General features: G+C 35.4%; 1 protein-coding gene across 1 annotated transcript in view; it reads left to right on the forward strand.

The window, feature by feature from the left end:
• Positions 1-27,208, forward strand: part of ROCK1 (Rho associated coiled-coil containing protein kinase 1) — a 153,387-nt gene that overhangs the window by 50,273 nt on the left and 75,906 nt on the right. Inside the window, 9 exon segments of the mRNA XM_017873531.1 lie at positions 4,446-4,546; positions 5,096-5,233; positions 8,529-8,704; positions 9,785-9,869; positions 11,147-11,295; positions 11,622-11,677; positions 11,680-11,758; positions 14,294-14,385; positions 26,702-26,861. Of these exon segments, the coding sequence (XP_017729020.1) occupies positions 4,446-4,546; positions 5,096-5,233; positions 8,529-8,704; positions 9,785-9,869; positions 11,147-11,295; positions 11,622-11,677; positions 11,680-11,758; positions 14,294-14,385; positions 26,702-26,861 (1,036 nt within the window).

Genomic DNA, 27,208 nt, shown 5'->3' on the forward strand with positions numbered 1-27,208 from the left:
GTGCCCTCAGAGGGCCACTGGGTTTTATTAGAGCAGGAGGTGGTGAACTACAGCCCACAGGCCACATCTCACTCACCACTATGGCTCATGAACTAAGCATGTTTTTTGTATTTTTTTATGAATGTTTATGTATTTTTTATGATAAAAAAGTCAAAAGAATAATATATTATGAATGTGACATAATAGGAAATTCAGATTTTAGTGTCCATAAATAAAGTTTTCTTGGGATGTTGCCATACTTTAAAAAGTGTATTGTGTGTGGTGGCTTTTGTTCTACAACACCTAAACTGAGTAGCTACAACAGAGACCATATGTAATCCTCTCCTCACTTCACACTGCTGCTCAGCACAGTAGACATCACAGTGATGCTGTTACAGCTTGAGTTTTGAGTGCTGTAAGTACCACCATACCACATTTTATTTTCTATTACCAGTGCATATGCATTGTGTCAAAGCAAGAAGAGAACCGTATACTTGAAATGTTGTCTTTTTTTCCTCTCCCCTAAGAGGCTGTCGCACAGGCAGGAGTGCAGTGGCACGTCCATAGCTCACTGCAACCTCGAACTCCTGGGCTCAAGCAGTCCTTCTCCCTCAGCCTTCCAAGTAGCTGGGACTACAGGTGCATGCCACCATGGACCTGGCTAATTTTTAAATTTTTTGTAAAGACAAGTCTTGCTGTGTTGTCCAGGCTGGTCTCGAACTCCTGGCCTTGAGCAGTCCTCTTGCCTCCATCTCCCAAAGCACTGAGATTACAGGTGTGAGCCATCATGCCCAGTCCAAATGTTGTCCTTTTGAAGCATAATGGAATATGCATTATTTTTATCAAGTTAGGTGACAAAGCATTTTTTTAAATTGTGCAGTGACAGTGTAGCTGTGCTAAAGGAATACAGTGTACATTGGACATTCCCAGACTAAGCACTCACTATGATCTTCCCGACATAGGACAGCAACAGTAAGAAAAAAGAGAAAATTTTAAACGGAGTATCTCATCCCCGTAAAATTTCTTCATAAAGAAAAATGATCATGCAGGCTTAACAAAAATAAAAAAATAAAAAAAAAAAGAGGCTGCAATGTTATGTAAGCATACAAGTGGTGTATTCACTAGCCGAGCGGAGAAAGCTGTTCACTGATGGTATATGATTGCAGCAGCCAAACAAATGTGTACAGAAAGAAAAACTTGCCTAAGACTGTTAGCCTTTGGGCAAGAATAGCTGCTCAAAGAATTGAGGGCATTGGGAGTGGCATCAATAGTCAATTAAAAAAATAACCAATTTTGAGTTGTTTTCCTTGACTCTTGTTTATTTAAGGAATCAATGCAGAGTTTGAAGTGACTGAAGAATTAGCCTAGAGTCTCCCCTTACAGACTTGGGAAAGCTTGGTCTTATTTTCTTTAGAATATGTATCACAATGTGAAATTAAGTTACATATTTATTTATGTACTTATTATTTCTCTTTAGAGCAGCAGTCCCCAAACTTTTTGGCACCAGGGACCAGTTTTGTGGAAGATAATGTTTCTATGGACAGGATGGGGGTTGGGGGGTGGCAGACGGGATGGTTTTCTGAAACTGTTCCACCTCAGATCATCAGGCATTAAAAAAAGATTCTCATAAGGAATATGCAACCTGGATCCCTTGCATGTGCAGTTCACAATAGGGTTTGTGCCCCTGTGAGAATCTAGGACGACTGCTGATCTGACAGGAGATGAAGCTCAGATGGCAATGCTTGCTCACCCACTGCTCATCTCCTGCTGTATGGCCCAGTTCTTCATAGGCCATGAACCGGTACAGGTCTGCGGCTCAGGGGTTGGGAACCGCGTTCTAGTGCATGCATTGTTTTCCGTCTCAACGGAGCCATAAGCCTACAAAGTTCAGGCTATATAGTACCCCTAGACCAAGAGTGGGTTTCTTACATGACTGCTTTACAATAAATAGGCTTCTGTTTAAGATCCTGAGATTTGGGTGGGTGTGAATACATAGTCCTGAGTGTTTGGGAAACTAAAGTCTAATGCTTAGAATTTTACCATTAAGTTCTTGATTAATTCTAGGTTGGACCATTGGTGAGATGAACTAGGAAAACTAGGACCATAGAAACTCTGAGTTTGACTGAAAGCCATCCAACAGAGGCACTTACACTTATTAGCATGTAAACCTGCATTAGAACAAGCTAAAATCCAAGGCAGCAGAACATAGATCTTTTAGATTTCAAATGACTTGTCTGCAGCCTTTGTCAAGACTCTACAGCCTATTCTAGCTCAAATAGCTAGATTCAAGAATCTTTTCTCAACCTCACAGACTATTATATTATCCAGGTTCAGAACTTTCTGTCTCATCTGGGGTATTACAATACTCTTGAAATTCTCCCCACCTCCTGTCTTGCCTTTATTGAACTCATCTTCTACATATTCCCTAGAGTAGTTTTCCTGAAATGTAAGTTTGACTATGTTGTTTTGTCCACCGTAATTCCTTTTCATGGCTTCCTGCCCATAGTAGTGGTGTTTCTCAGTTCCTAGCAGATTCCAGAGGATTCTTCAGGGGCTGTAGATGAGGCTCTGTCTCTTCTCTGACACCTTTAACCTCCTTTAGAACACAGCAAAACCTCCTTTAGAACAGAGCAGTTTCTTTGATCTATTTTATATAGAGAGCTACTTTAAACTTTAATGTGAAAACTTTAATATGTAAATAACACTTAAATAATAGTGTTATTACTATAACTACTGGCTGACAGGTAAAGTTCAAGCTCTTGAACTTATCTGGGGATTTCCAGCCTCTTCTGTCAGTCCTTACTACAAACTTGAGACTCCAGCAACATAGAACTTAGATATAGTTCCTCTGTGCTTGGTTTACATTGCTTGTCTGCTTATATTTGTTTGTTCTTTCATTTTTTTGAGACAGGGTCTCACTCTGTCGCCCAGACTGGGGTGTACTGGTGTGATCTTGGCTCACTGCAACCTTCACCTCCCAGGCCTAGGTGATCCTTCCACCTCAGCCTCCTGAGTAGCTGGGACTGCAGGAAACTGCCACTGCACCCAGCTAAATTTTTAAAAAATATTTTTTGTAGAGACAAGGTTTCATCATGTTTCCCAGGCTGGTCTTGAACTCCTGAACTCATACATTCCGCCTCCCTCAGCTTCCCAAAGTGTTGGGATTACAGGCGTGAGCCACCATTGCCTGGTCTGTTCTTTCTTTCATTGTCTATTGCCTAGCTAACCACTACTATTCAGTTTAGACTTGTTTCAGGTACCATCATTTACGGAGTCTTCCTACCTATCTCTCACCCCAGCAGGCTTTGGTTAGGTGTCCTCCTTAGTACTCAAAAAACTGTTTATATTCCTTATTACATTATTTTCAATTCTTTTTTTCATTGTTTCTGTTTCATTTGCTGTTTGAACTCTTAAAGAATAGGAGCTACATTTTAAAGTTACCTTTATTTCCAGTGCTGTACAGCCTGATGTGTGGTAGATACAAATAGTTGTGCAGTGAATTAATTGATTATTGTTTATCTTTCTGATGCATCTTGCAGTGAATATGTAACCTAAAATTAAATGTTCTTATAACTTTGTAGAAATTTGCTCTCTGTTGCTGTATTTATTGGTCATAAAGTACACAAACACTTGACTTTAAATTTGCATTTGAAAAGGAAAACAAGAATATTAATACAGCTCTTATTAGGAGCTAGAACTGAAGTTTAATAGCTGCTGTGTATTTTATACAACTCTGAAATGTGAAGCTTTTCCATGTAATCTCATGCCAGTGTTGACCCATGTGAATTAAAATAGCCCTAATTTAATCTATGACCAAATTAGGAATTAGAGTATCTATCCAGTGGGGATTTGTGAATTACTGTAGTTTGTAGTATGACAGGTTTATATAAATAATTGCAGTGATTTTCACTGTGTGTTTCAAGTTAAAATCTAGGTTCAAATAGAGAAGTGTGATGATATAAGTATTAAAGATTGCCAGTTGGAAAATTTACTGTATTTTTTTTTTTGGTGTATTTGCCTTTGATATCTTAAATTACATCTTTTTTTAAAGGATCACTAAAACTGACCTTATTTATAAAAGAAAATTTATTCTAGCATTAAAATGTCTACTCATGTTTCCTAAATTCAGATTTGATGTGTACTTAAAATACCAGGAACTAATTAGCTAATTATTCTCAACTTTTGTTTGTAGTGTAATATTTGTTTTTAAAACATTCTATTAAGTCATATTTTGATTAATAAAAACCTTTAGTAGCTATAATGAAGTTATTCTGGAATTTGTTTTAAAAAATCTTAGCAAATTGAACATTTATCTGTTTTATAGCTTCAAGTTTCACCATATTTTCAAATAATTCTTAATGAAGTTTGTTGTTTTTCATTGTTTCTTAAGAACTCGAATGTAAAATAAGTAGTGCTAGTTGTAATACTTTAGTGATTTAAAATGATAAGCTTTTCTTTTCATACAGATAAAGACACAATAAATAAAATCAGAGATTTACGAATGAAAGCCGAAGATTATGAAGTAGTGAAGGTGATTGGTAGAGGTGCATTTGGAGAAGTTCAATTGGTAGGTTATTTTAATGAGAATAAAAAAGGACTTTATTAAATTAAAATAATCCACTTGTGTGTTTAACATATTATTTGGGAAAATACTGTTTTTATAGAATTGTTGCTTGAAGTTCCTTTAGACATTGTTGCCTAAGGGTATGAAAACCTAGTGTCAAATCCAGCCATAGTGGGAAGTGTTTTCCCCAAGTACCTATGGCAGAGAAGAAGTCTCAGGCGTCAGAAGATAAATCTTTGCTTGTAATATTAGACTAAAATGCAGTAGAATAGTAAGCTTTATAAATAGGAAGCAGCTTACATAGCAGGATGGAGGGGGGAACGTATCTTATAATATAGGAAATAAAGATTTTTTTAAAACATTACTTCTGATAATTAAGTCTTGACATTAGCTACTTGGAATAATTTGGCAGAAGAGAAGAAATAAAAATAACTGAAACAGTAAAGTTTAATTATTTAACAAGTATTAAAAGCACTTAGTAAATTGTTCTGTGAAACCTTCAGCTTTAAATGTTAACAAAAGGTTCATTATTTTCCCTTTTCAATTTTAAAGGTAAGGCATAAATCCACCAGGAAGGTATATGCTATGAAGCTTCTCAGCAAATTTGAAATGATTAAGAGATCTGATTCTGCTTTTTTCTGGGAAGAAAGGGACATCATGGCTTTTGCTAATAGTCCGTGGGTTGTTCAGGTATGATGTTGCTGCTCTTTCATTATTGCTCTATTAGTTTGTAACTAAACATATCTGAGAAGCTTAGTTTGTGTTTTAGAATAGTAATAGAGAATTTACTGGCAGTTACAAAATTGTCTGATTACCTTTTAAATCTTAAAGTTTAATTATATTGAATCATTTCTAGAAAGAAAGGCCAGAACAAAATAATTACGCTTCTGTAGAATTTATATATAGGAAATTTAATGTAAATGTAGAATTTGGGCTGGGCATTATGGCTCAGGCCTGTAATCTCAATACTTTGGGAGGACGAGGCAGGAGGATTGCTTGAGCCCGGGAGTTTGAGACCAGCCTGGGCAACATGGTGACACCTATGTCTACAAAAAATTTAAAAAAATTACTGAGGCATGGTGGTACACGCCTGTGGTCCCGGCTACTTAGGAGGCTGAAGCAGGAGGATTGCTTGAGTCCAGGAGGTTGAGGCTGCAGTGAGCTGTGTTCACATCACTGTACTTTAGCCTGGGCAACAGAGTGAGACCCTGTATCAAAAATAAAATAATAAATAAATATAAAATTTAAACACAGAATTTTAAATTAGATATTTTTAAATACAGAAGATACAGAAAACTTAATCTACTTAGGTTTGAGGGAAGTCATATATTATTAAAATTTAAATAGATACTTTTATTTAATATCGATTTTTTTTTTCCCCAGACATGAGGCTCTCATTGTGTTTAGCTGTCTCCTCATTTATTTGTCTCTTATTTTGTGAAGAGGAGATAATAAGGGAAAGGAAGGGAAAGTGAGAGGAAACCAAGTTAAGCTAGGTCACCAAATAATACTTGTCTTTAGGTTTTCAGTAGAAAGAAAAATAAACTAGAAGCCAGTAGTTTTAGGTCCTCGTCTTGATTGCTATAGGCCTTTCTCTGAAGCTATGGCCATGTTACTTAACATCTCTGGGCCACAGTTTCCTTGTTCATAAGTGTGAAAGTTGTCTTTGATTGGTTATGTTCAATTGTGGAGGTACCTTAGGCAAAATCATGGGGTCAAGTGGGGTTTTGGGTAGACTATAATTCTGAGTTTTCTCTCTGCTTTTATGAGTTCAGCTTCATGTTTTATCTGTCCTATGTATTGGGGTCCTTAATGCAAAATGTCATACGGGGGAAGTTAAACTGGGCTAGACCATTTCTAATTTTCTAACTTGTATTTGTGATTTATTTATTTATAATATATAATGAAATCTATCCTTAAAAAGCATAACAGTAATTGGAATTAAAAGGATATGAAAAATGTTGAAGGTTTATGCCATAGCACTTTTTTTTTTTTTTTTTTTTTTGAGACGGAGTCTTGCTCTGTCACCCACGCTGGAGTGCAATAGTGTGATCTCGGCTCACTGCAAGCTCCGCCTCTGGGGTTCATGCCATTCTCCTGTCTCAGCCTCCGGAGTAGCTGGGACCACGCCCAGCTAATTTTTTTTGTATTTTTAGTAGAGATGGGCTTCACTGTGTTAGCCATGATGGTCTCGATCCCCTGATCTCGTTATTCGCCCGCCTCAGCCTCCCAAAGTGCTGGGATGACAGGCGTGAGCCACCATACCCAGTCACCATAGCACTTTTCAACTTGAAATGTCTATGTTTTTAACAACTGTGTAGATCAGAGTTTCTCAGGCCTAATACTATTGACGTTTTGGGCCAGATAATTCTTTGTTGTTGGGGGCTATCCTTTACATTATTCCAATTACTGGTGTGTTTATTTAGGATGTTTGGCAGCATTCCTGGCCTCTACACAGGAGATGCTAGTAGCAACTCTTCCCTCCTCACACACAGTTGTGACAACCAAAAATGTGTTCACCACTGGCTAACAACCACTGATACATGCATGTTCAGTGTCTGTTAGTTCAAAGATATGTGACATAATTGTTAATTTCAGGGCTATTTACAATGTAGGTATTCAGAGCTTTATTTCTCTGGAAATATTGTCTATAAATAGGGGTAAAACTGTCACCAAATTAACAATATTTCTTTATGGGGCCCAAATGACCAATTGTGTACTTTAATCTGGGATAGTCATGAAATGCCACTTTGTTGCTTATCCTTCCCTCTTCCCCCAAAATATGTTTTTTACATTAAAATAACTGAGTCTTGTCCAGGTGTGGTAGTCCCAAGCCTGTAATCCGAGCACTTCGAGAGGCTGAGGCAGGAAGATCACTTGAGGGCAGGAGTTCAAGACTGGCCCCCCTACCTCTACAAAAAAATAAAAAATCAAAACAAAATAACTGAATCTATAACTACAATTACTAAACACTGTTGAAAAAAATGAAACATTAAGAAGATTTTAAGACAAACATCTGGGTAAATTACAGATTATCTTCTCTGGGGCTTATTTTTATTTTAGTTTAATTCTGAACTTCTTATATTTACTTAAAATGTTATTTTATAAATTTGGCCTTTTTATTTGATCCCCGGTCACATACTATATTTATGCCTGATATCCTCACTAATTTCACATTAGTGGATTTTACTGTTACTATTTTAGCCCTAGCGGCTGCCTTCCTCCTACTTTTGTGTTGTTACTGCTCCTCCTCCTGACTGTTGTCATTTGTTGAGCATCTATTACACTAAGTGCTTTCTGTATTCAGTAATCTTTTTTAACAACCCTCAACCCTGAAAGACAGTTAATCTGTTAGGTGCACTGTTACTTTATGGATTAATTTATGATTTGGTTCATTAAGCCTTTATTAAGCAATTGCTAACTGCCAGGCATCTGGATACTTGACTAAGCAACAGGTATAAAAGTTAAAGTACAGTCCTTACAGTGTTTTAGAAGAGATTATAGTCGCAGAGACTCGGGTAGGTTAAGCAAATTACTATTCACACAGCTAATAAGAAACAGCTGAAACTAAGCCAAATTTATCAAAGACTTCTTAAGCATTGTGATATTGATATAAATTTAATAGTAGACCTCACTGATGCACAAATAAGAAGTATAGTATTTCTCTGCCTAGGAGATTTGTATATTTACTGAAAATATTACAGTTTGAAAAAATTCTCAGTAAAGGAAATTCAAATAGTATAGAAAGTTATGAAGAAAGACTATCTCCATGTAACTCTTCTGAATAATCAGGTTATAGTCCTTTTGCATATACAGGGGTCTTTGTGGCATTTATGTTTGTCTTTTTTTTTTTAACTAGACTTGCAACTTCTGTAATTTGATTAATTTTACTTAAATCTTTTATTAGTATTTTGCTACTTTTAAGTGAAACAATTTTGTTTAACATTAATGAATATGTTTTGTGTGTTTTTTTTGGTCCGTGTAGCTTTTTTATGCATTCCAAGATGATCGTTATCTCTACATGGTGATGGAATACATGCCTGGTGGAGATCTTGTAAACTTAATGAGCAACTATGATGTGCCTGAAAAATGGGCACGATTCTATACTGCAGAAGTAGTTCTTGCATTGGATGCAATCCATTCCATGGGTTTTATTCACAGGTAAAGATAAAAGTGCTTTAAATTTTCTCATTTGTTGAAGGAAATAGCTAAAAAATAACTTTAACATTTCTTACTCTCAATTCACCCATTCTTCTGTATGACATGAATGATATTTCAGAACTCAAGACTTTGGCCAAGCGCTGACTCACGCCTATAATCCCAGCACTTTGGGAGGCCGAGACAGGCGGATCTCTTGAGCTCAGGAGTTTGACACCAGCCTGGGCAACATGACGAAACCCATCTCAACAACAGGTGGCATGCACCTGTGGTCCCAGCTCCTTGGGTGGCTAAGGTGGGAGGAACACTTGAGCCTGAGTGCAGAGGTTTCAGTGAGCTGAGATTTAGTCACTGCACTTCAGACTGGGTGACAGAATGAGATTCCATCTCAGGAAGGGGGAAAAAAAAGAACTCCAGACTTTGAAGTTTATAATTTTAGCATTTCAGTTTAATGTTGGTATAAATATATTCTTTAATATCCCTTAATCTGATCATATAGCCTTTAAATGGTATTCTGAAAAGTAAAAATTGTAAACTAGTTTTCTAAGGTATGTGCCAGGAGTTAAACACTTTGATGTTAATTTTTAAAATACGTAATTTAATTTGCTTTTAATTAGTGAATACATCATATTTATTCATAGACGAATAGTTTCATTTGTTGTACAAACACTGCTGGAATCCTGTATGCAGTTGCTGTGCCTACATGTCAGGGATCAAAAATGAAAGCAACTTAGACCCTGCTCTGGGGTTTTTTATGTACTTATCTATCTCATATGTTTCAATCACCTTTTGTGTCTGAGTGTTGTATTTTTGATGGTCAGTCTCTCTTAAACGATTTGATTTTCCCTCTGAAAGAATCAAACTCTGTTTAAAAAGGAATATATATGTTTTCTTCTGAGGAATTAACATATAAAGAAGTTTCCTTGATGAAATTTAATTTATAGATGTGGTTAGAGAACGCATACAGATCCAAGATGGCCTTACCTAGATTGAGGATGCTTGACCTAAAATAACTGCCTCATACAATTTTTACAGTGTCTAATCTGTTTCAGAAAATACTGTACTATTTTTTCCCTCCCGCAGAGATGTGAAGCCTGATAACATGCTGCTGGATAAATCTGGACATTTGAAGTTAGCAGATTTTGGTACTTGTATGAAGATGAATAAGGTTAATTAACTAGATTTTAATTTAGTTTTTGCTAATTCAAGATAGATGCTTCTTTAGAAAATGGTTTAAGAATTTACTAACCATCGCTGGACTTGTCCAGAATTGATATGACCTTATTTGTTGAACTAGATACCATGGTTTCAATGTGGTATTAGTAACTTGTTAGTGATTTATTTTTTCCTCTCTATTTAGGGTAAATGTGGATTGCCAAATTTACTAAATCCTTCATAACAACTCTAATATACACTGCTGGTAACTAGGAATGGAATTAGCTTAAACGTCACTAAATACTTCTGCCAGTGTTAAAATTAGACTTTCATAAAAATTAGATTTCAGTAATGTGTGTATTTTTTAGTGTTTTACTTCTGTTAACATATAAAAAATTTTACTGCTTATTTTAGGAGTGAGTCTTAAAAGATACCCATCCTCACTATATAATACCTATCCTCACTATACAATAAATATATAATAACATACACAGCTCATTTAGCTGTGTATGTTATATTCACTGTTTATATTCCTTCACTTCATATAAACAGTGAAGGAAACACTGCATGAGAACTGTTGTGTGAGCATTTAGTTATAATTCTGTTTCATTAATACCAGCAAATATAGGTAACAACGAACAAGTCTCTCAGGTTTGGTGGGGGAGGGCAGTTAAAATTCACATCAAATAGATATTCAGTGTGCTTTACACTATTATGCCCTTTTCCCATACATATGCGCCCCCATTTTATATTTATACAGTCAACTTTTGTATGCTTCTTTTGTAGTTTCAAACATAGTTAAATAGCTATTTTAGTAAAAAATAAGGAAGTCAGCATTTATACCACTATGTTGTAAAATGCCCTATTCTATAAACTCCCCAGTGTATTTGCACTGGCCTGTGTACTTGTTCTCAGCAGTTAAGATGATACCATGATACTGGCACAACTCGGGGAATAATAAATGGTGGCAGTATGTCTTTCTAGTGAGCATTCTTACAAAATAATCACTGGTGTGTGTATATATGTGAATACACATATAGTGTGTGTGTATATGCATACACGTGTATACACATACATACATTATATGGTATATATGTATATGGTGTGTATATAGTGTGTATATATATGATTAAGCTGTGTTAATTTTTGTCAGGTTTCCATTAAGTTTTAATATATGATATTTTATAGCTCAAAGATTTGGAGTCCCATAGGTTATATTAATAAGAAAGTCATTTTAAATAATTGAGACTTTATATCCTAATTCAAAATTTGACCTGCCGCTCTTTTTAGGAAGGCATGGTACGATGTGATACAGCAGTTGGAACACCTGATTATATTTCCCCTGAAGTATTAAAATCCCAAGGTGGTGATGGTTATTATGGAAGAGAATGTGACTGGTGGTCGGTTGGGGTATTTTTATACGAAATGCTTGTAGGTGAGTAAAGGAGGATTTTATGTCTCTCTATTATAGTTGTTCATCTCAAAACTCGCCACTTGGCTCTTTCTAATATAATATTTATTTTCTTAAGCAATCTTGATTTTGTTTGTGGGTAATAAACATGATCCAAACCTGCTTTGTATGTGTTTTTAAAAGCATTTAGAGGCTTAGAGCAATTTTATGATGTGTTCTTTTATATATTAGGAATATGTTTTAGTTTAATACATACCTAATAATCTTTTAAATGGGTAACTTTGACTTGTCCTTTGAAACTGACTTTTTTCAAATGTATTTCATTTTGCTTTTGTTTTCTTTGTTGATTTTCAGGTGATACACCTTTTATGCAGATTCTTTGGTTGGAACTTACAGTAAAATTATGAACCATAAAATTCACTTACCTTTCCTGATGATAATGACATATCAAAAGAAGCAAAAAACCTTATTTGTGCCTTCCTTACTGACAGGTAAATAATTTTAAAATTGAGCCTGTATTAATTCTGAGGACTTCTCATCTTCTGCTCCGTTTTTAAAGTCCATATCTGAGTTTCTACGTGTAAATTGTTAGAATTTTTATATGCTGCCATTCTCAAAACCGTTAATGACGGTGAGACCTGAGATAATTTTATGATATTCTAGATGTCTTTTGTGGATCTCAGCTCACTTATCATACCTAAGAAATTGTGATGATAATATAGTCTTGGCTGATGGCTAAATTAGATGACTTTTTCTTTTATTGTTCAATTTTAACTTGGTTAATTATAAAATTACAGTGTATTTTATTGAATCTAAAAAATTTTTTTAACATAACATCTCTGAAATTAGAGAACATCTCACAGTCAATGGTGTGAGTTGGGAGCATTCTTTTCCTAGTGGTATAAAATGGTGATACACCTTATACTTTAAACCATTTTAGATTTGATGATGTATGGTATATGGTTGTTGAAAGAGTCAATAGTATAAAGCCATTTTTAAAAGTATACTACCTTTTTTCTTCTAGACATAATAGTTGGTGTTCCATCTTGTAGATTCAACAAGCATTTTAATATTTGTCTGCGTTTTGAAAGAAAATGACATATTATGTATACCTTTGAAGTTTACTTATGAAATTTGAAAGTGAACCAGATGTATTAGTAAGATTATACTTAATGTTTATGATTGTAAATTGTTAAATATTAGGGAGACCTAGTACTTTTAAATATGTTTCAAGTTGATATTTGCTTTAACTTGCCTCCCTTCATTATGTCCTTTAGAGCTTGAAGTATGGTTTTTCAAATGTTTACTTTTTTTTTTTTTAAATAGAGGCAGGGTTTTGCTCGTTGCCTAGGCTGGTTTCAAACTCCTGGGCTCAAGTGATCCTCCCACTTCAGCCTCCCAAAATGCTGGGATTATAGGCGTGAGCCACCCGTGCCTGGCTAATTTTTACATTGATTGATTGATTCATTCATTGAGGCAGAGTCTTGCTCTGTCGCCCAGGCTGGAGTGCAGTGGCGCGATCTTGGCTCACTGCAACCTCCACCTCCCGGGTTCAAGCGGTTCTCCTGCCTCAACCTCCTGAGTAGCTGAGACTACAGGTGCCTGCCACCATGCCTGGCTAATTTTTGTATTTTCAGTAGAGAGGGTTTCACTATGTTGGCCAGGCTGGTCTTGAACTCCTGACCTCATGATCTACCTGCGTTGGCCTCCCAAAGTGCTGGGATTACAGGTGTGAGCCACCGTGCCTGGCTGATTTTTACATTTTAATATAAAGAATTGTACTATGCTGTTTATTAAGTGCTAGGGATATAGTAGTGAGGAAGATACAGAGCCACTTCTCTCAAATATCTCATAGTCCTTTGGGGGAGTTAGATGAGCAAATCAGACATTTATAGTACAGACAGCTAATTACCATGAGGTAAGTACCATGTGCCAGAGAACCATGGAGAGGTTTTCTAATCCAGTTTGAGAGTTTGTGAAAGCTTCTTGGAAAAATTGTCACATGTCTAAGCCAACTTATCTTTTAGCTTATGCAGAAACTTAGAATTTAGAGTATTTTCTTTATTTATAAGCACTCTACTAGGGAAAAAAAGGTGCTGACTTTCTTTTCCAATTCAACTAAAATCACATTTTAAAACTTTTGCTCACCAGGAAAGAGGCTAGTATCAGTAACTTGTCCAGTGAAAGCTCTGAATTTTGTGGCAGTATCAAGAATTAGTAGTCACTGACTTTTGAGTGATCAGAAATAATTAATAGATTATAAATTGGAAATTCAAAATTTAAAATGTGTTTCTGGAGGTTTTTGGTAGCATCTGGTATTACTGCCTAAGTAAAGTTTTGGTTGGGGAAAAAAAAGCATAACTTTACCACTGTAAGAAAAAAATAAACATAAACGCACAAACAACTGTCAAGAAAATGCATGGTGCTTTTTTCATTTTGCTAATGAAGGTGGTGATCAATTGGGATTTTTGTTGTCAGTGGAAAAGTCATGGGTGTTTTTTGTAGTTATTCTTTAGTTTTCTTTTCTTTTTTTGAGGTGGAGTCTCACTCTGTCTCATGGAGGCTGTAGTGCAGTGGTGCGATCTCAGCTCACTGTAGCCTCTGCCTCCTGCGTTCAAGCGATTCTCCTGTCTCAGCCTCCCAAGTAGCTGGGACTACAGGCGTGTTCCACCACACCCGGTTAGTTTTATATTTTTAGTAGAGATGGGGTTTCACTGTGTTGGCCAGGCTGGTCTTGAACTCCTGACCTCAGGTGATCCACCCCACCTGGGCTTCCCAAAGTGCTGGGATTATACGTGTGAGCCACCGCGTCTGGCCTTTCCTCATTTTTCTTTTAAAAAAATTCTTTAATGTTCTCTATCTTTAACATATTTTCTATTTGGGCTGAAATTATGCTGACAATATAATTTCACCTTAGAACTGTATTTGTCCTGCACAGATTTAATATTCTGCCCACAAATAAACCTGGACAGGTTATAATAAGATCTCAAATGATTAATTACGTTTCTCCTTCTGTCTTTATTCAGGGAAGTGAGATTAGGACGAAATGGTGTAGAAGAAATCAAACGACATCTCTTCTTCAAAAATGACCAGTGGGCTTGGGAAACACTCCGAGATAGTAAGTTATTTTTTTCTTGTATATTTTAGTGAATATTTGAAAGTAGTTGTGATAATTTGTTGGAACTACATTGCTAAATATTTTTGTGTCTGATGAAAATCAGAAGCCGCAAATGCTATGTGGGAATTGTCCTAACCTATTAATTTGATAATATTGGGAAGATTATATTGTTACTCCTCTTATGTCCCATGCAGGATACCCAGATGAATTATAAATGTAATGGATTTAGACTTACCAGTCATAATTTTACATTTGATCTTTGTTGAATTGCTCTTTATTTTAGGCATTAGTTATCTTATTATGGAGGTGGTCAATAAGTAGTAATGAGATTAAAATATATGTTTTTGTGAGAAGACAAGTTATTCTCTTGTTTTTGTTAAAACCCAAAATATAAGAAGGTTCTATTATTGATTAATGCCAGAATTCAATTTAATTTTATTTATGAGTTTATAGGCTATTTTGATATACTTGATTCCCTCAGGCTTTTGCAACTTGCAATTCAGAAACAAAAATGTATTTTAAGAAGCTAATTTTCAGTCAGTTTAGAACACTTTCTTATTTTTTAAAAAAAGTTAAAATTATAAGATGATTCACAGAAAACTTTCTGCAATATAGCTGAATCAAAATTATCATGGCATCAAAGGCTGTCATCATCTTTGTGGATTTGGGAGGTAAAGAATTCATCTTTCCCCTGCTGACATCTTAGGATTTTTTTCCCTGTTCATTTATCAGAGAAAAGATAATGTACCTCAGTCCCTAACTTGCTGCCATAAGAATAGCAGTGAACAGTAACAATGGAAACGAACTCAACTACCTCGTTCTAGAAAGTTACACATTAGTTGTCTTAAGGACTGCCTATCTAGTTGAGACAGTGAAGGATAGTACTTTCCAGAGAGAAGGAAATCTTGTTAATTCTGATGAAATAAATCGTGTAGGTTTGCTAATATTAGTGAAGCATTCCAGTTATCAAATATTTTAAAAGAACAGTTGTATTGCCTTCAAGTACTATAACACAGTACTTACATTGTGCTGAGCTATAAAATTGTCTAAGGAGGAGAAAGGGAAAATAAATTCTCTGGAAATTAAGAAATTATACAAGGAACATCATTGAATGACCAGCTGTTTGAGAAGCTGTAAGAGCAGCTTGACTTTAGGAGAATTTTATTAACAATCATATACTAGGAAATAAGGAACTACTTCCTCTTCAGAATTAAATGTGACATAATTATTATCTTCATGCTGCAAGTGAAATTGTTACATGACAAAGAGATGATCAGGGAGTGAGAAATGGTTACATTGAAACACTTTTTGTGTTTTTATTCAGGTTATCTTCTTAGTAAAGTTTAAGAAGGCTGAAGATGTGCAAATATTATTATAAATCTGAATAAAACTTTGAAGGGGACTGAAGAAAATACAAAATAATCTTTTGTATTGCTTTAAATTCTTTTTCAAAGTTAAGCAATGCACAAATAATTATAGAATAACCACACAATAAATCACCCTCAAAAGTAATAAAGATATTTTCCTTTTATGTATTGAAAACTGATCACTTCAAAGAGGAGGTAATTTAGTCAACAATTATTTCTTGAACACCTGTTATATATTGAGCACTGTTCAGTTTCAGGCAGTGGGAAAACAGCAGTGATGAAACTAACAAAAGTTTTCTTTCTCCCTTCTGGAGTTCATAGTCTTATGGAATTAGGGAGTCCAGATCAGTGGCATTTTATTATATTGCTGTACCTCCTTCATAAAACTGCTTAAGATCTGCATTGTCTATGTTAAATCTATGTAGTCAGATTTAGCATACTTAACAGCATTTTGGTAGTTTTTCCTAATTCCAAGAGGTCCTGTTTTGTGGTTATTGGAAAAAACAAAGAAAAATTGAAGTCTGTAGAACTTATTGTTCTTTGCTTCCCTTCCCCTCTTCCTACCCTTTCTTTACTTCCCACCCCTAAAATACCAAGAATTCTTTTATTCTGAACTGACCTCTTTGACCTGCTAAATTTTTAAAAATTATGTAACAGTTATAATTCCTTTTAATTTTTTTTACTTTCCATTTTCTTTGGCAAAATTGCTTTCTAATACAAATAATAGTGGTTTTTTTGCTATTTTTACCACTTTACATGTCTCCACGTTGCAATGGCAATTAATCTTCACCTTGTGTTCCTTGGTGGTGTGGGAGCAGGACACAAAATAGCTTGATTTTTGGCAGAATTTCCTTGAGCTTCCTGATCTTGTTCACCCTTAATTCAGTGGCACGAAGTATTAAGATTGTAACACTATTTTTTCCACTCATTTGAGATAAAATTGAAGGAGTGACATGAGTAAGATTAAAGATAGGAGAAAGACATAAAAAATGAAAAGACCTAAATTACTTACTACAGGTCATAACTGCAAGCAAACAACAATGTCAAAATTCAGATCTAAGTCTCTTGACTCCAAAGCCTTTGATCTTTGAAATACCATGTACGATTTAAAGATCTTTACCTGTTCAGTATTACATAGATCAAAAATGGAAGGAATCGACGATTGTTGGCAGTTAAATTTTGGGAAAAAGAAAATAACATTTACTACATATTTAGCCTACATTATTAATAATACTGTTAGTATTTAACATAGTATTAATTTCAAATGAAATAATAAATGGCAAAGGATTTTGCAAGTTGCCACATATTTAACATGTTATTAATAATGATTAATAATGAATAGGGCCAGGCGGCTCTATTCTACAGTGGTCTACAGTGTTATACAGTATTATACAGTGGCTCATGCTTGTCATCTCAGCACTTTGGGAGGCCAAAGTGGGAGGACCTCTTGAGGCTAGGAGTTTGAGACAGCCTGGATAATGTTGCGAGACCCTATCTCTACAAAAGAATTTTAAAATTAGCCAGGTGTGATGGCACGCACCTAAGTTTCAACTAGTCGGGAGGCTGAGGTAAGAGAATCACTTGAGCCCAGGAGTTCAAGGCTGCGGTTAGCTTCGATCATGCTACTGCATTCCAGCCTGGGCAACAGAACAATAACTGTTTCTTTAGAAAAATTAATAATACTACATTAAATATGTGGTAACTTACAACACACTTTGCCATATATTATTATCTCATTTGAAATAAGATATTGGTGTTACTTAATCCACCTGTAGCTTGTGGGCAACACACAAGATGCTAACAGTGGTAATACTTCTGCTAGCTCAAAACTCATTGTATACACACACATATATTATTCTAGGTTCTGTGGGTTAATCAAAACCAGTACCCTCTCTGTTTGAATTTTACATTCTTACGGGAGAGATTATCAGTGTGGGCTTTGTGAATAAAGAACTTAAGGCCTACCAAGTTTCGGGACTCTTTTACTTAGGAGTTTAGACTTTCTGAACATTATAATGGATTTTTAAAAAATAAATTATCTCTTTATATTGTGATAAAGTATGCGTAAGATAAAATTCCTGGGCATTTTTAACTATACAAGTCATATTGGCATTACATACATTCACATTGTCTTAAAACATTACCACTGCTGTGTCCAGAACTTTTTCGTCATCCTATACTAAACTCTTTTAGTTAAACAGTAACTTTCCATTTCCCTCTCCCCTCAGCTCTCAGTAATCACTATTCTTTCTATCTCTGAATTAGACTACTCAGGGTGTTTCATTTAAATAGATTACTGTAATATTTGTCTTTTTGTGACTGGTTTACTTCACCTAGCATAGTGTCTTCAAGATTCATTCATGTCATAGCATGTATCATAATATTCCATTGTGTGGATATACTACATTTTGTTTATCCGTTTATCCATTAATAGACACTTAAGATTGCTCTGTGTTTTAGCTATTGTGAATAACAAACAGTAGAGTACAAATACCTGCTTTCCATATTGTATTATTATTATGTATTATTCCATATTATATTTTGTATCCATATAAGTGTTATATATATGGATATTTCCGTAATATCCCTGTTTTCCATTAATTTGGGTATATACCTATAAGTGGAATGGCTAAGTCATATGATAATTAATTAGTTTTGTAGAGACAGCCTTGCTGTGTTGATCAGGCTAGTCTCAAACTCCAGGGCTCAAGAGATCCTCCTGCGTCAGCCTCCCAAAGTGCAGGGAGCCACCATGCTCAGCCGTATGTTTAATGTTTTGAGGAAATGCCATAAAATTCACAATGTTTGCACCATTTCACATTCCCAGAAGCAGTGCACCAAAGTGCTGGGATTGCAGACGTGAGCCACCACGTTCAGCCGTATGTTTAGTATTTTGAGGAAATGCCATAAAATTCACAATGTTTGCACCATTTCACATTCCCAGCTGCAGTGCACCAAAGTGCTGGGATTGCAGACGTGAGCCACCACATTCAGCCATATGTTTAATTTTTTTGAGGAGACGCCATAATAGTAACCCCAACGTTTGCACCATTTCACATTCGCAACAGCAGTGCACATGGGTCCAGTTTCTCCACATCTCCAACATTTGTTCTTTTCTGTTTTGTTTTGTTTAATAGTAGTCATCCTAATGGATGTGAAGTGGTATCTTATTGTGGTTTTGATTTGCATTTCTCTAATGACCAGGAATGGTAAACATCTTGTCATGTGCTTATTGGCCATTCCTATATCTTCTCGAGAGATTTCTATTCAAGTTCTTTGCCCATTTTAAAATTTGGTGGTTTGTTTTTGTTGTTGTTGTTGAGTTATAGGAGTTCTTTTTAAATTTTGGATATTAATCTCTTATCAGATACATGGTTTGCAGCTATTTTCTATTCTCTACACTCTGTTAATAGTGCTTTCAAGCACAAAATTTTTAATTTTGATGAAATCTGGTTTATTTCTTCTTTTGTTGCTTGTATTTTTGGCTTTGTATTTAAGAAATCATTGCCAAATCCAGTGTGTCATGAAATGTCTTACCTATGCTTTCTGTGAATTTCATAGTTTCAGCCAGTATGTTTAAGTCTTTGACCCGTTGTGAATTACTTTTTATATAGTGTATAGTAAGGGTCCAATTTAACATTTTTGTATGTGGATATCCAGTTTTCCCAACACTATGTATTGAAAGGACTGTCCTTTCCCTGCATTGAAAGTTGTTGGCCCCTTGTGTCAATCATTAGGCCATATACATGAGAGTTTATTTGTGGGGTTTTTGTTGTATTCCATTGGTCTGTATATGTTTGTCTTTATGTTGGTATCACACTGTACAATTATGGAAGCTTTGTAGTAAGTTTTGAAATCAGGAAATGTGAGTCTTTCAACTTCGTTCATTTTCAAAATTGTTTTGACTATTTGGGATCTCGTGAGATTTCCTATGAATTTTTAGAATAAGTTTTTACATCTTTGCCAGAAAGGACATTGGGATTTCGATGGAGATTGCATTGAATCTTTAATTCATCTTACCATCTTAACAATACTAAGTTTTCGAGTCCATGAACGCAGGATGTCTCCCCATTTATGTAAGCCTTCTTTAATTTCAGCAATGTTTTTAAGTTTTTGGTGCATAAGCCTTACATCTCCTTGGTTAAATTTTTTCCTAGGTGTTTCTTTTTGATTTTTTTGAGACGAGTCTCGCTCTGTCGCCCAGGCTGGAGTACAGTGACTCAATCTAGGTTCACTGCAAGCTCCGCCTCTGGGGTTCATGCCATTCTCCTGCCTCAGCCTCCCGAGTAGCTGGGACTACAGGCGCCCACCACCAAACCCGGCTAATTTTTTTACTTTTTTTTTTTAGTAGAGACAGGGTTTCATCATGTTAGCCAGAATGGTCTCAATCTCCTGACCTCCTGAACCCCCCGCCTCCGCCTCCCAAAGTGTTGGGATTACAGGCGTGAGCCACCACGCCTGGCCTTTGATGTTATTTTAAATGGAATTGTTCCCTTAATTTTCTTTTCATATTGTTTATTGCTAGCATATAGAAGTAGAACTTTTAGGCCGGGCGCGAGCGGTTGGCTCAAGCTGTAACTCCCAGCACTTTGGGAGGCCATACCATGGGCGGAACACGACGTCAGAGACCGAGCCATCCTGGCTAACCACGGGAAACCCGGTCTCTTTTACTAAAAAATACAAAAAACTAGCTGGGGCGAGGTGGCGGGGAACTGTTAGGTCCCAGTCTACTCGGGAGGGCTGAGGCAGGGATATGGCGTACCGGGAGGCCGGAGTTAGTGAGCTGAGACTGGCCACTACACTCGCCTGGGCAAAGAGCAAGAATCCTCTCAAAAAAAAAAAAAAAAGAAAGAAGTGAGAACTTTTATTTCTGATCTTGTAACCTGCAATTTTGTTGAATTTGTCTATTACCTCTAATGTATTATTTTGTAGCTTCTTTAGGATTTTCAATATTAGGATCCTGTCACCTGCAAATAGAGAGAGTTTTACTTCTTCCTTTCCAATTTATATGCCTTTTATTTATCATTCTTGCCTAATTACTCAGACTAGAGCTTCCAGTAAAGTGTTGAATAGCAGTGGTAAAAGTAGGCACCTTGTCTGTTTCTGGTCATAGGAGGAAGCTTTTAGTCTTTCACCACTGGGTATAATGTTAACTGTGGGATTTTCATTAATGTCCTTTATCATATTGAGGAAGTTCCTCTCTATTCCTTGTTGGCCAAGTGTTTTCAGTCATGAAAGGGTGTTGTGTTTGTCAAATGCTTTTTGTATGACAACTGAAATGATCATATGGGTTTTTTTTCCTTCATTTTGTTTTGTTTTTTTAATAGAGTCGCTCTGTTGCCCAGGCTGGAATGCGGTGCCATGATCTTAGCTCACTGTATTGTTGAACTCTCAGACTCAAGGGATCCTCCTGCCTCAGCCTCCCGAGTAGCTAGGAACACAGTCATGTGTCACCAGACCTGGCTAATTTTCTTTTTATTTTCTGTAGAGATGGTGTCTTGCTATGTTGCCCAGACTGGTTTCAAACTCCTGGTCTCAAGCCACCCTCCCTTGGCCTTCCAAAGTGCTGGGGTTATAGGCATGAGCCACTATGGCCCTATTATGATTCTTTATTTCTTTTAAAATAAATTTTGGCAGTCTGTGTTTTCCAGGAATGTCTCTATTTCATCTAAGTTATCTAATTTGTCACTGTAGGCCGGGCGTAGTGGCTAACCCCTGTAATCCCAACAATTTGGGAGGCCGAGGTAGGTGGATCACTTGAGGCCAGGAGTTTGAGATCAGCCTGGCCAACATGACAAAACCTGATCTCTACAAAAAATACAAAAAATACAAAAAAAAAAAAAAAAAGAACCAGCCAGGCATGGTGGTGCACTCCTGTAGTCCCAGCTACTCCAGAGACTGAGGCAGAGAATCACTTGAACCCAGGAAGCACGGATTACAGTGAGTTGAGGTTGCACCACTACACTCCAGCCTGGGTGACAGAGCAAGACTCTGTCTCCAAAAAAAAAAGAAAAAAAAAAGTCACTGTACGATTATGCATTGTATTTTCTTTTTACTTCTATGTGGTTGGTAGTTATGCCCCTACTTTCATTTTTTATTTTAGTTGTTTGTGTCTTCTGGGTTTTTTTCCCTCTCTTAGTTCAGTAGAAGAATTGTCAGTTTTGCTGATCTTTATAAAGAACCGATTTTTAGTTTTGTTAATTTACATTATTGATTTTCTATTCTCAGTTTTATTTCTATGCACTCCAATCTGTATTCTTTCTTTCCTTTTGCTAGCTCTTAGTTTAATTTGCTTTTCTTTTTATAGTTCCTTGTAGTGTCAGGTTGGGTTATTGGCTTGAGATCATTGGTTTTTAGTATAATAGACATTTATAGGTAAAATTTCCACCGGAGCACTGCTTTCATTGACTCCCATACATTTTGGTATGTTGTTTTCATTTTCATTTGTCTCAAAGTATTTAGTCTTCCCATTTTCATTTGTTTCTAAGTATTTAGTCTTCCTGTGATTATTTCTTTCAGTCACTGGTGATTTAAGAGTGTTTTGTTTAATTTCCATGTATTTGTGAAACTTTCAGTTTTCTTCCTATTACTGACTTCTTGGTTCATTCTCTTGTGGTTAAAGAAGATACTTTGTATGATTTCAGTGTTTTAAAACTTTTTAAGACTTGTTTTTTGGTTCAACTTATAATCTGTCTTGGAAAATGTTCCATACACACTTGAGAAGAATGTGTATTCTGCTGTTGTTGAGTGTTCTGTACACGCCTGTTACGTCTAGTTGGTTTGTGAAGTTGTTAATATCTTCTATTTTCTTATTGATCTTCTATTTATATGTTCTATCCATTGTTGAAAGTAGGTTATTGAAGACACCAACTTGTGTTAAGCCATTTTTGCATTGCTATAAAGGAATATCTGAGACTGGTAATTTATAAAGAAAAGAGTTTTAATTGGTTCATGGTTCTGCAGGCTGTACAAGCATGTTGCTGGCATCTGCTCAGCTTCTGGAGAGGCCTCAGGGAGCTTTTACTCATTGCAGAAGTCAAAATGAGAACAGGCCCATCACATGGTAAGAGCCAGGAGCAAGAAAGAGGGTGAGGGGTACGATGACACGCACGTTTTTAAACAACCAGATCTGGCAATAACTCATTCACTGTCTTGAGGACACCACCAAGGGGATGGTGCTAAACCATTCTTGAAAAATCCACTTCTGTGATCCAGTCACATCCCACCAGCCCCCGCCCCTCAACATTGGGGATTACTTTTCAACATGACATTTGTGGGGACAAGCTATAAAACTGTGTCAGACTATTATTTTAGAACGGTTTTTTTCCTGCATTCATGTCTATTTTTGCTTCTTACATTTTGGGGCTGTGTTAGATGCATACATTTTTATAGTCATTATATTTTCTTAATGGATTGAGCCTTTTATCAATTAATATGCAGTGTCCTTTTTTGCCTCTTTTGACGGTTTTTTATTTAAAGTCTGTTTTGTCTCATGTTAATGTAGCCACTTCAGCTCCCTTTTGCATGGAATATCTTTTTTCCTCCATTACTTTTAACCTATGGATGCAGGTCAAGTAACCTTTTAACCTATGTCTGTGGATCTTAGGCGAGTCTCTATAGACGGATACAGTTGAATCATTTTTTTATTGCATTCTACCCATCTCAGCCTTTTGATTGGTGAGTTTAATCCATTTAAATGTAAAGTGAATACTGGTAAGAAAAGACTTCTGTCATCTTCCTGTTTTCTATGTCATATATTTCCTTTTTATTCCTCAGATAATACATTATTGCTTTCTTTTGTGTTTAGTTTTTTACCCTAGTATGCTATTTTGGTTCCTTCTTTTCCTTTTCTGTATATTTTTTAGTCATTTTCTTATTAATTAACATGGAGTTACACTTAACATTCTAAATTGATAACAATCTAGGTTGAATTGATACCACTTTACTTTGAGTAGCTTTCAAAAACTTGCTTCTATTTACATTTATCTAAATAGTTACCTTTACTGATACTCCTTTTTCTTCTTCATGTGGCTTTGAGTTAAGACAGTTTGATTATGGCATGTGATTATGATATGTCTTCATGTGGAGTTTTTGGAGTTTTTCATAGTTGGCATTCAGCTTCTTGGATGTGTAGATTTATATATTTTACCAGATTTGGAAAGGTTTGGCCATTATTTCTTCAAATAGTCTTTTTGCCCCTTTCTCTCCTTCTGGAATTCCCATAATCTGTGTGTTGGTCTGGTTTGATGCCACAGTTTCCTTAGTCTCTGTTCACTTTTTCATTATTTTTCTTTCTGTTCCTCACACTTGATAATTTCATTTGTCCTATCTTCAAGTTCACTGATTTTTTTCCTCTGCCTATTCAGATCTGCTGTTGAAGCTTTCTAGAGAAATTTTAACTTCAGCTATTGTACTTCTCAGTGCTAGACTTTCTATTTGGTTTTATTTTCTATCTCTTTCATGATATTTTTTCTTTGTTAAGACATCATCTTCTGGGTACTTTGTCTATAGTGTTCGTTTGTTTTTTGAACACATTTAAGAGAGTTTAAGGTTTTGTTGAATAAATCTAATGTCTTGGTTTCCTCAGTGGTGGTTTCTATCATTTTCTATATTCCCTGTGAATGGCCTATACTTTCTTGCTTCTTTACATGCTTTGTAATTTTTTGTTGTAAACTGGACATTGTTTTAAAGCAGCTGTAATCCTTCTAAGAAGGACATTTTGGATATTACAGTGTTGTAACTCTGGAAATCAGATTCTTCCTCTTTTACCCAGGGCTTGCTGTTGTTGCTTGTTGTGGGCTGTGATAGTGACTTTTCCAAACTATTTTTGCATTGTCATGTGTATTCACTGAAATCTCCATTTCATTATCTCAGCCAGTGACAGAGATTTCCTTAAATGCCAAATTTTTGTATCCTCTTTCTTCATTAAACACTCCCTGCTTGTTACTAGTTTTTTATTAGGTTCCAGAGTTCTCAGAAAGTTGCTCTGGTAGTTTTTGTCAACTCAGCATTTGTTTCAGTGGAGGTATGATTTCTTTGTGTTCCCTACTTTGCCATTTTTGACAACATCTGCTGGATTCTTTTTTATGGAACATGGTTTCTAAATTAACAGTTATTTAATGAAGGCATATTTTTAAACAAATATATACTGATGTTTATTCTGTAAAGTTATCTTTATTCTTATTAGTTCTGAAGTGATTATATGGCATTATATAAAGCCTAAGTAAGCATCTTAATTTAGAAGCAGAAATAATTACTTTTATAACTCTTCCAATGTTTTCCCCACGTGTGTCTCAGAATCTAAACAGGTGAGAGTTTGTCATTTTAGAACTACTGTGAAATAGTGTCATTTATAAAAAGAGTAGGTCCGTCAGAAACAGCAAGAGAAAATGCAGCACACTTATTCTGCTTCTCTCTTTCTGACATAATTTTAAAGCAGGTTTTCTGAGCCTTAGCAGTTGACAAATGATTCTTTTTGTGGGGATTATCCTAAACTTAAGGATGTTTAGTGGCATCCCATGACTGTACTCATTAGGTGCCAGTAACACCTTTTTTCCATTAATGAGAACCAGAATATGTACCCAGACATTGCTGAATGCCCTCCAGCAGGCAAAAGTGTCTCTGATTGAGATCACTTTTAACATAAAATTTATGCCAAGACCATAATTCACTTTTGTATTTCCCAAGGGCGGCAACCGTTTGTGTTTTCCCCTCATTTTACAAATGCTAGAAAGCTCGCCTTGTCTAATCAGTTCTGTTGGGCATTCAGGAAAGTGGAATGGTGGAAAAGCTCAGATCTCACTCTCTTGTTACTGTTAGTACTATGGCTTCATTCGGGTAAATGTGTTGTTTTGTTTCCTAAATATTAATTTACTGTGTCTCAGATGACGCAACAATAAGTATTTCTTGCCTGAAATACCCAGATGATTGAAAAGAAAACTGATTCCTTTTCCCTAAAAGAACATGAGGTTGTTGTACCTAAAATAATTTTTTAGTATTTTGATGATCATAATTCAGGGATGTTTTATTATACTACAGTATCTTTAAGCTAAAAAATAAATTTTCTTAAACTTTTATTTTCTTAGAATTTATTTTTAGATGTACCTCTTGTAACATTCAAGTCCCAGAAGTAGATGTTAGTAGTATTAGTTTTATATAATATTTTCTCCTATGTTATGAATATTTAAATGTTGTCACATATGGTTTTATATTATTAAGTATATGTAAGACTTGGTCCATATCAAATTTATAATTCTTGAAGATGTCATGTCCGTTTTTTGTATTACTGCCCTTTTTTGTTAACAATGATAGCATAAATACCTCACTGCATTAGTCTTAATCACTTGATTCTAGAGGTAGCTAGTCTGAAAATACAATTCCAAATCCGTTGCTCCTGTGGCTTAATCTTATGGAGATATTGGGGTGGGAGAGAGGAGTATTGATCATCTGGATTCTGAGTGAGTAAAAATATTTCAGTACCAAATTATTATGTCCAGGAAGCTAAGAAGTAACCTTAATTTCTGGTTTACTATAAAGCAGATTAACCAAAAAATACTATATTTAAAGATAAACAATTTTTTCAAGTACGGTTTGTTATGCTTTAGTTTCTGAAAAGTTTTTTCTGTAGTCCTGAATGCTTTTGTGTATTTATTGGTACATTCTAAAACAAACCTTAATAAATGCTTCATTTGTAATAGTCAAGTTAAACCCAAGGTATAGATAATTATAGGTGATTTTGAAGATAATTGTTTCATAGAATTTCATAATGATCAATTATCAGTTGATTTTTAATCCTGGCAAAGCTTAGTATAATAGGATTCAAGCCAGGTAGAATTTGTGGTTTGCAAACTTTTATAAGAGAGAAACCATCAGTAGTTGGTATGGAATCTGCTTCACTTTACTTGTATTTTAAGTTTGAAATGAGCAACTAATTTTGTTTCTGTTTTTAGCTGTAGCACCAGTTGTACCTGATTTAAGTAGTGACATTGATACTAGTAATTTTGATGACTTGGAAGAAGATAAAGGAGAGGAAGAAACATTCCCTATTCCTAAAGCTTTTGTTGGCAATCAACTACCTTTTGTAGGATTTACATATTATAGCAATCGTAGGTAAGTATGCTAAACAGTGATTGTAGGAGTAAGTGCCGATTTTGTTCTTAGAAATATCTAAAAATCATTTTTAAAGTAGATTTAATGGTATATAAAGATATACCTTATGCAGTTTTTCATTGATGCATGATATCTCCAGTATTTCATATTTAATTTGTCTTGGACTCATCCGTGTTTAGGACACTGTTTTTCAAAATTTTTTTGCTAAATGATATACTATATATCCTCAAGTTACAACAATTAATAGGTCAAAAGATGCTATAAATACTGATATTTTGATCTGTAGACTTATGGTTTATAATACATTTTGAAACAACATGTAGACTTTTTTTTTTTTTTTTTTTTTT

Source organism: Rhinopithecus bieti, unplaced genomic scaffold (assembly GCF_001698545.2).
Source record: "Rhinopithecus bieti isolate Rb0 unplaced genomic scaffold, ASM169854v2 scaffold_6946, whole genome shotgun sequence".
Lineage (NCBI taxonomy): Eukaryota > Metazoa > Chordata > Mammalia > Primates > Cercopithecidae > Rhinopithecus > Rhinopithecus bieti.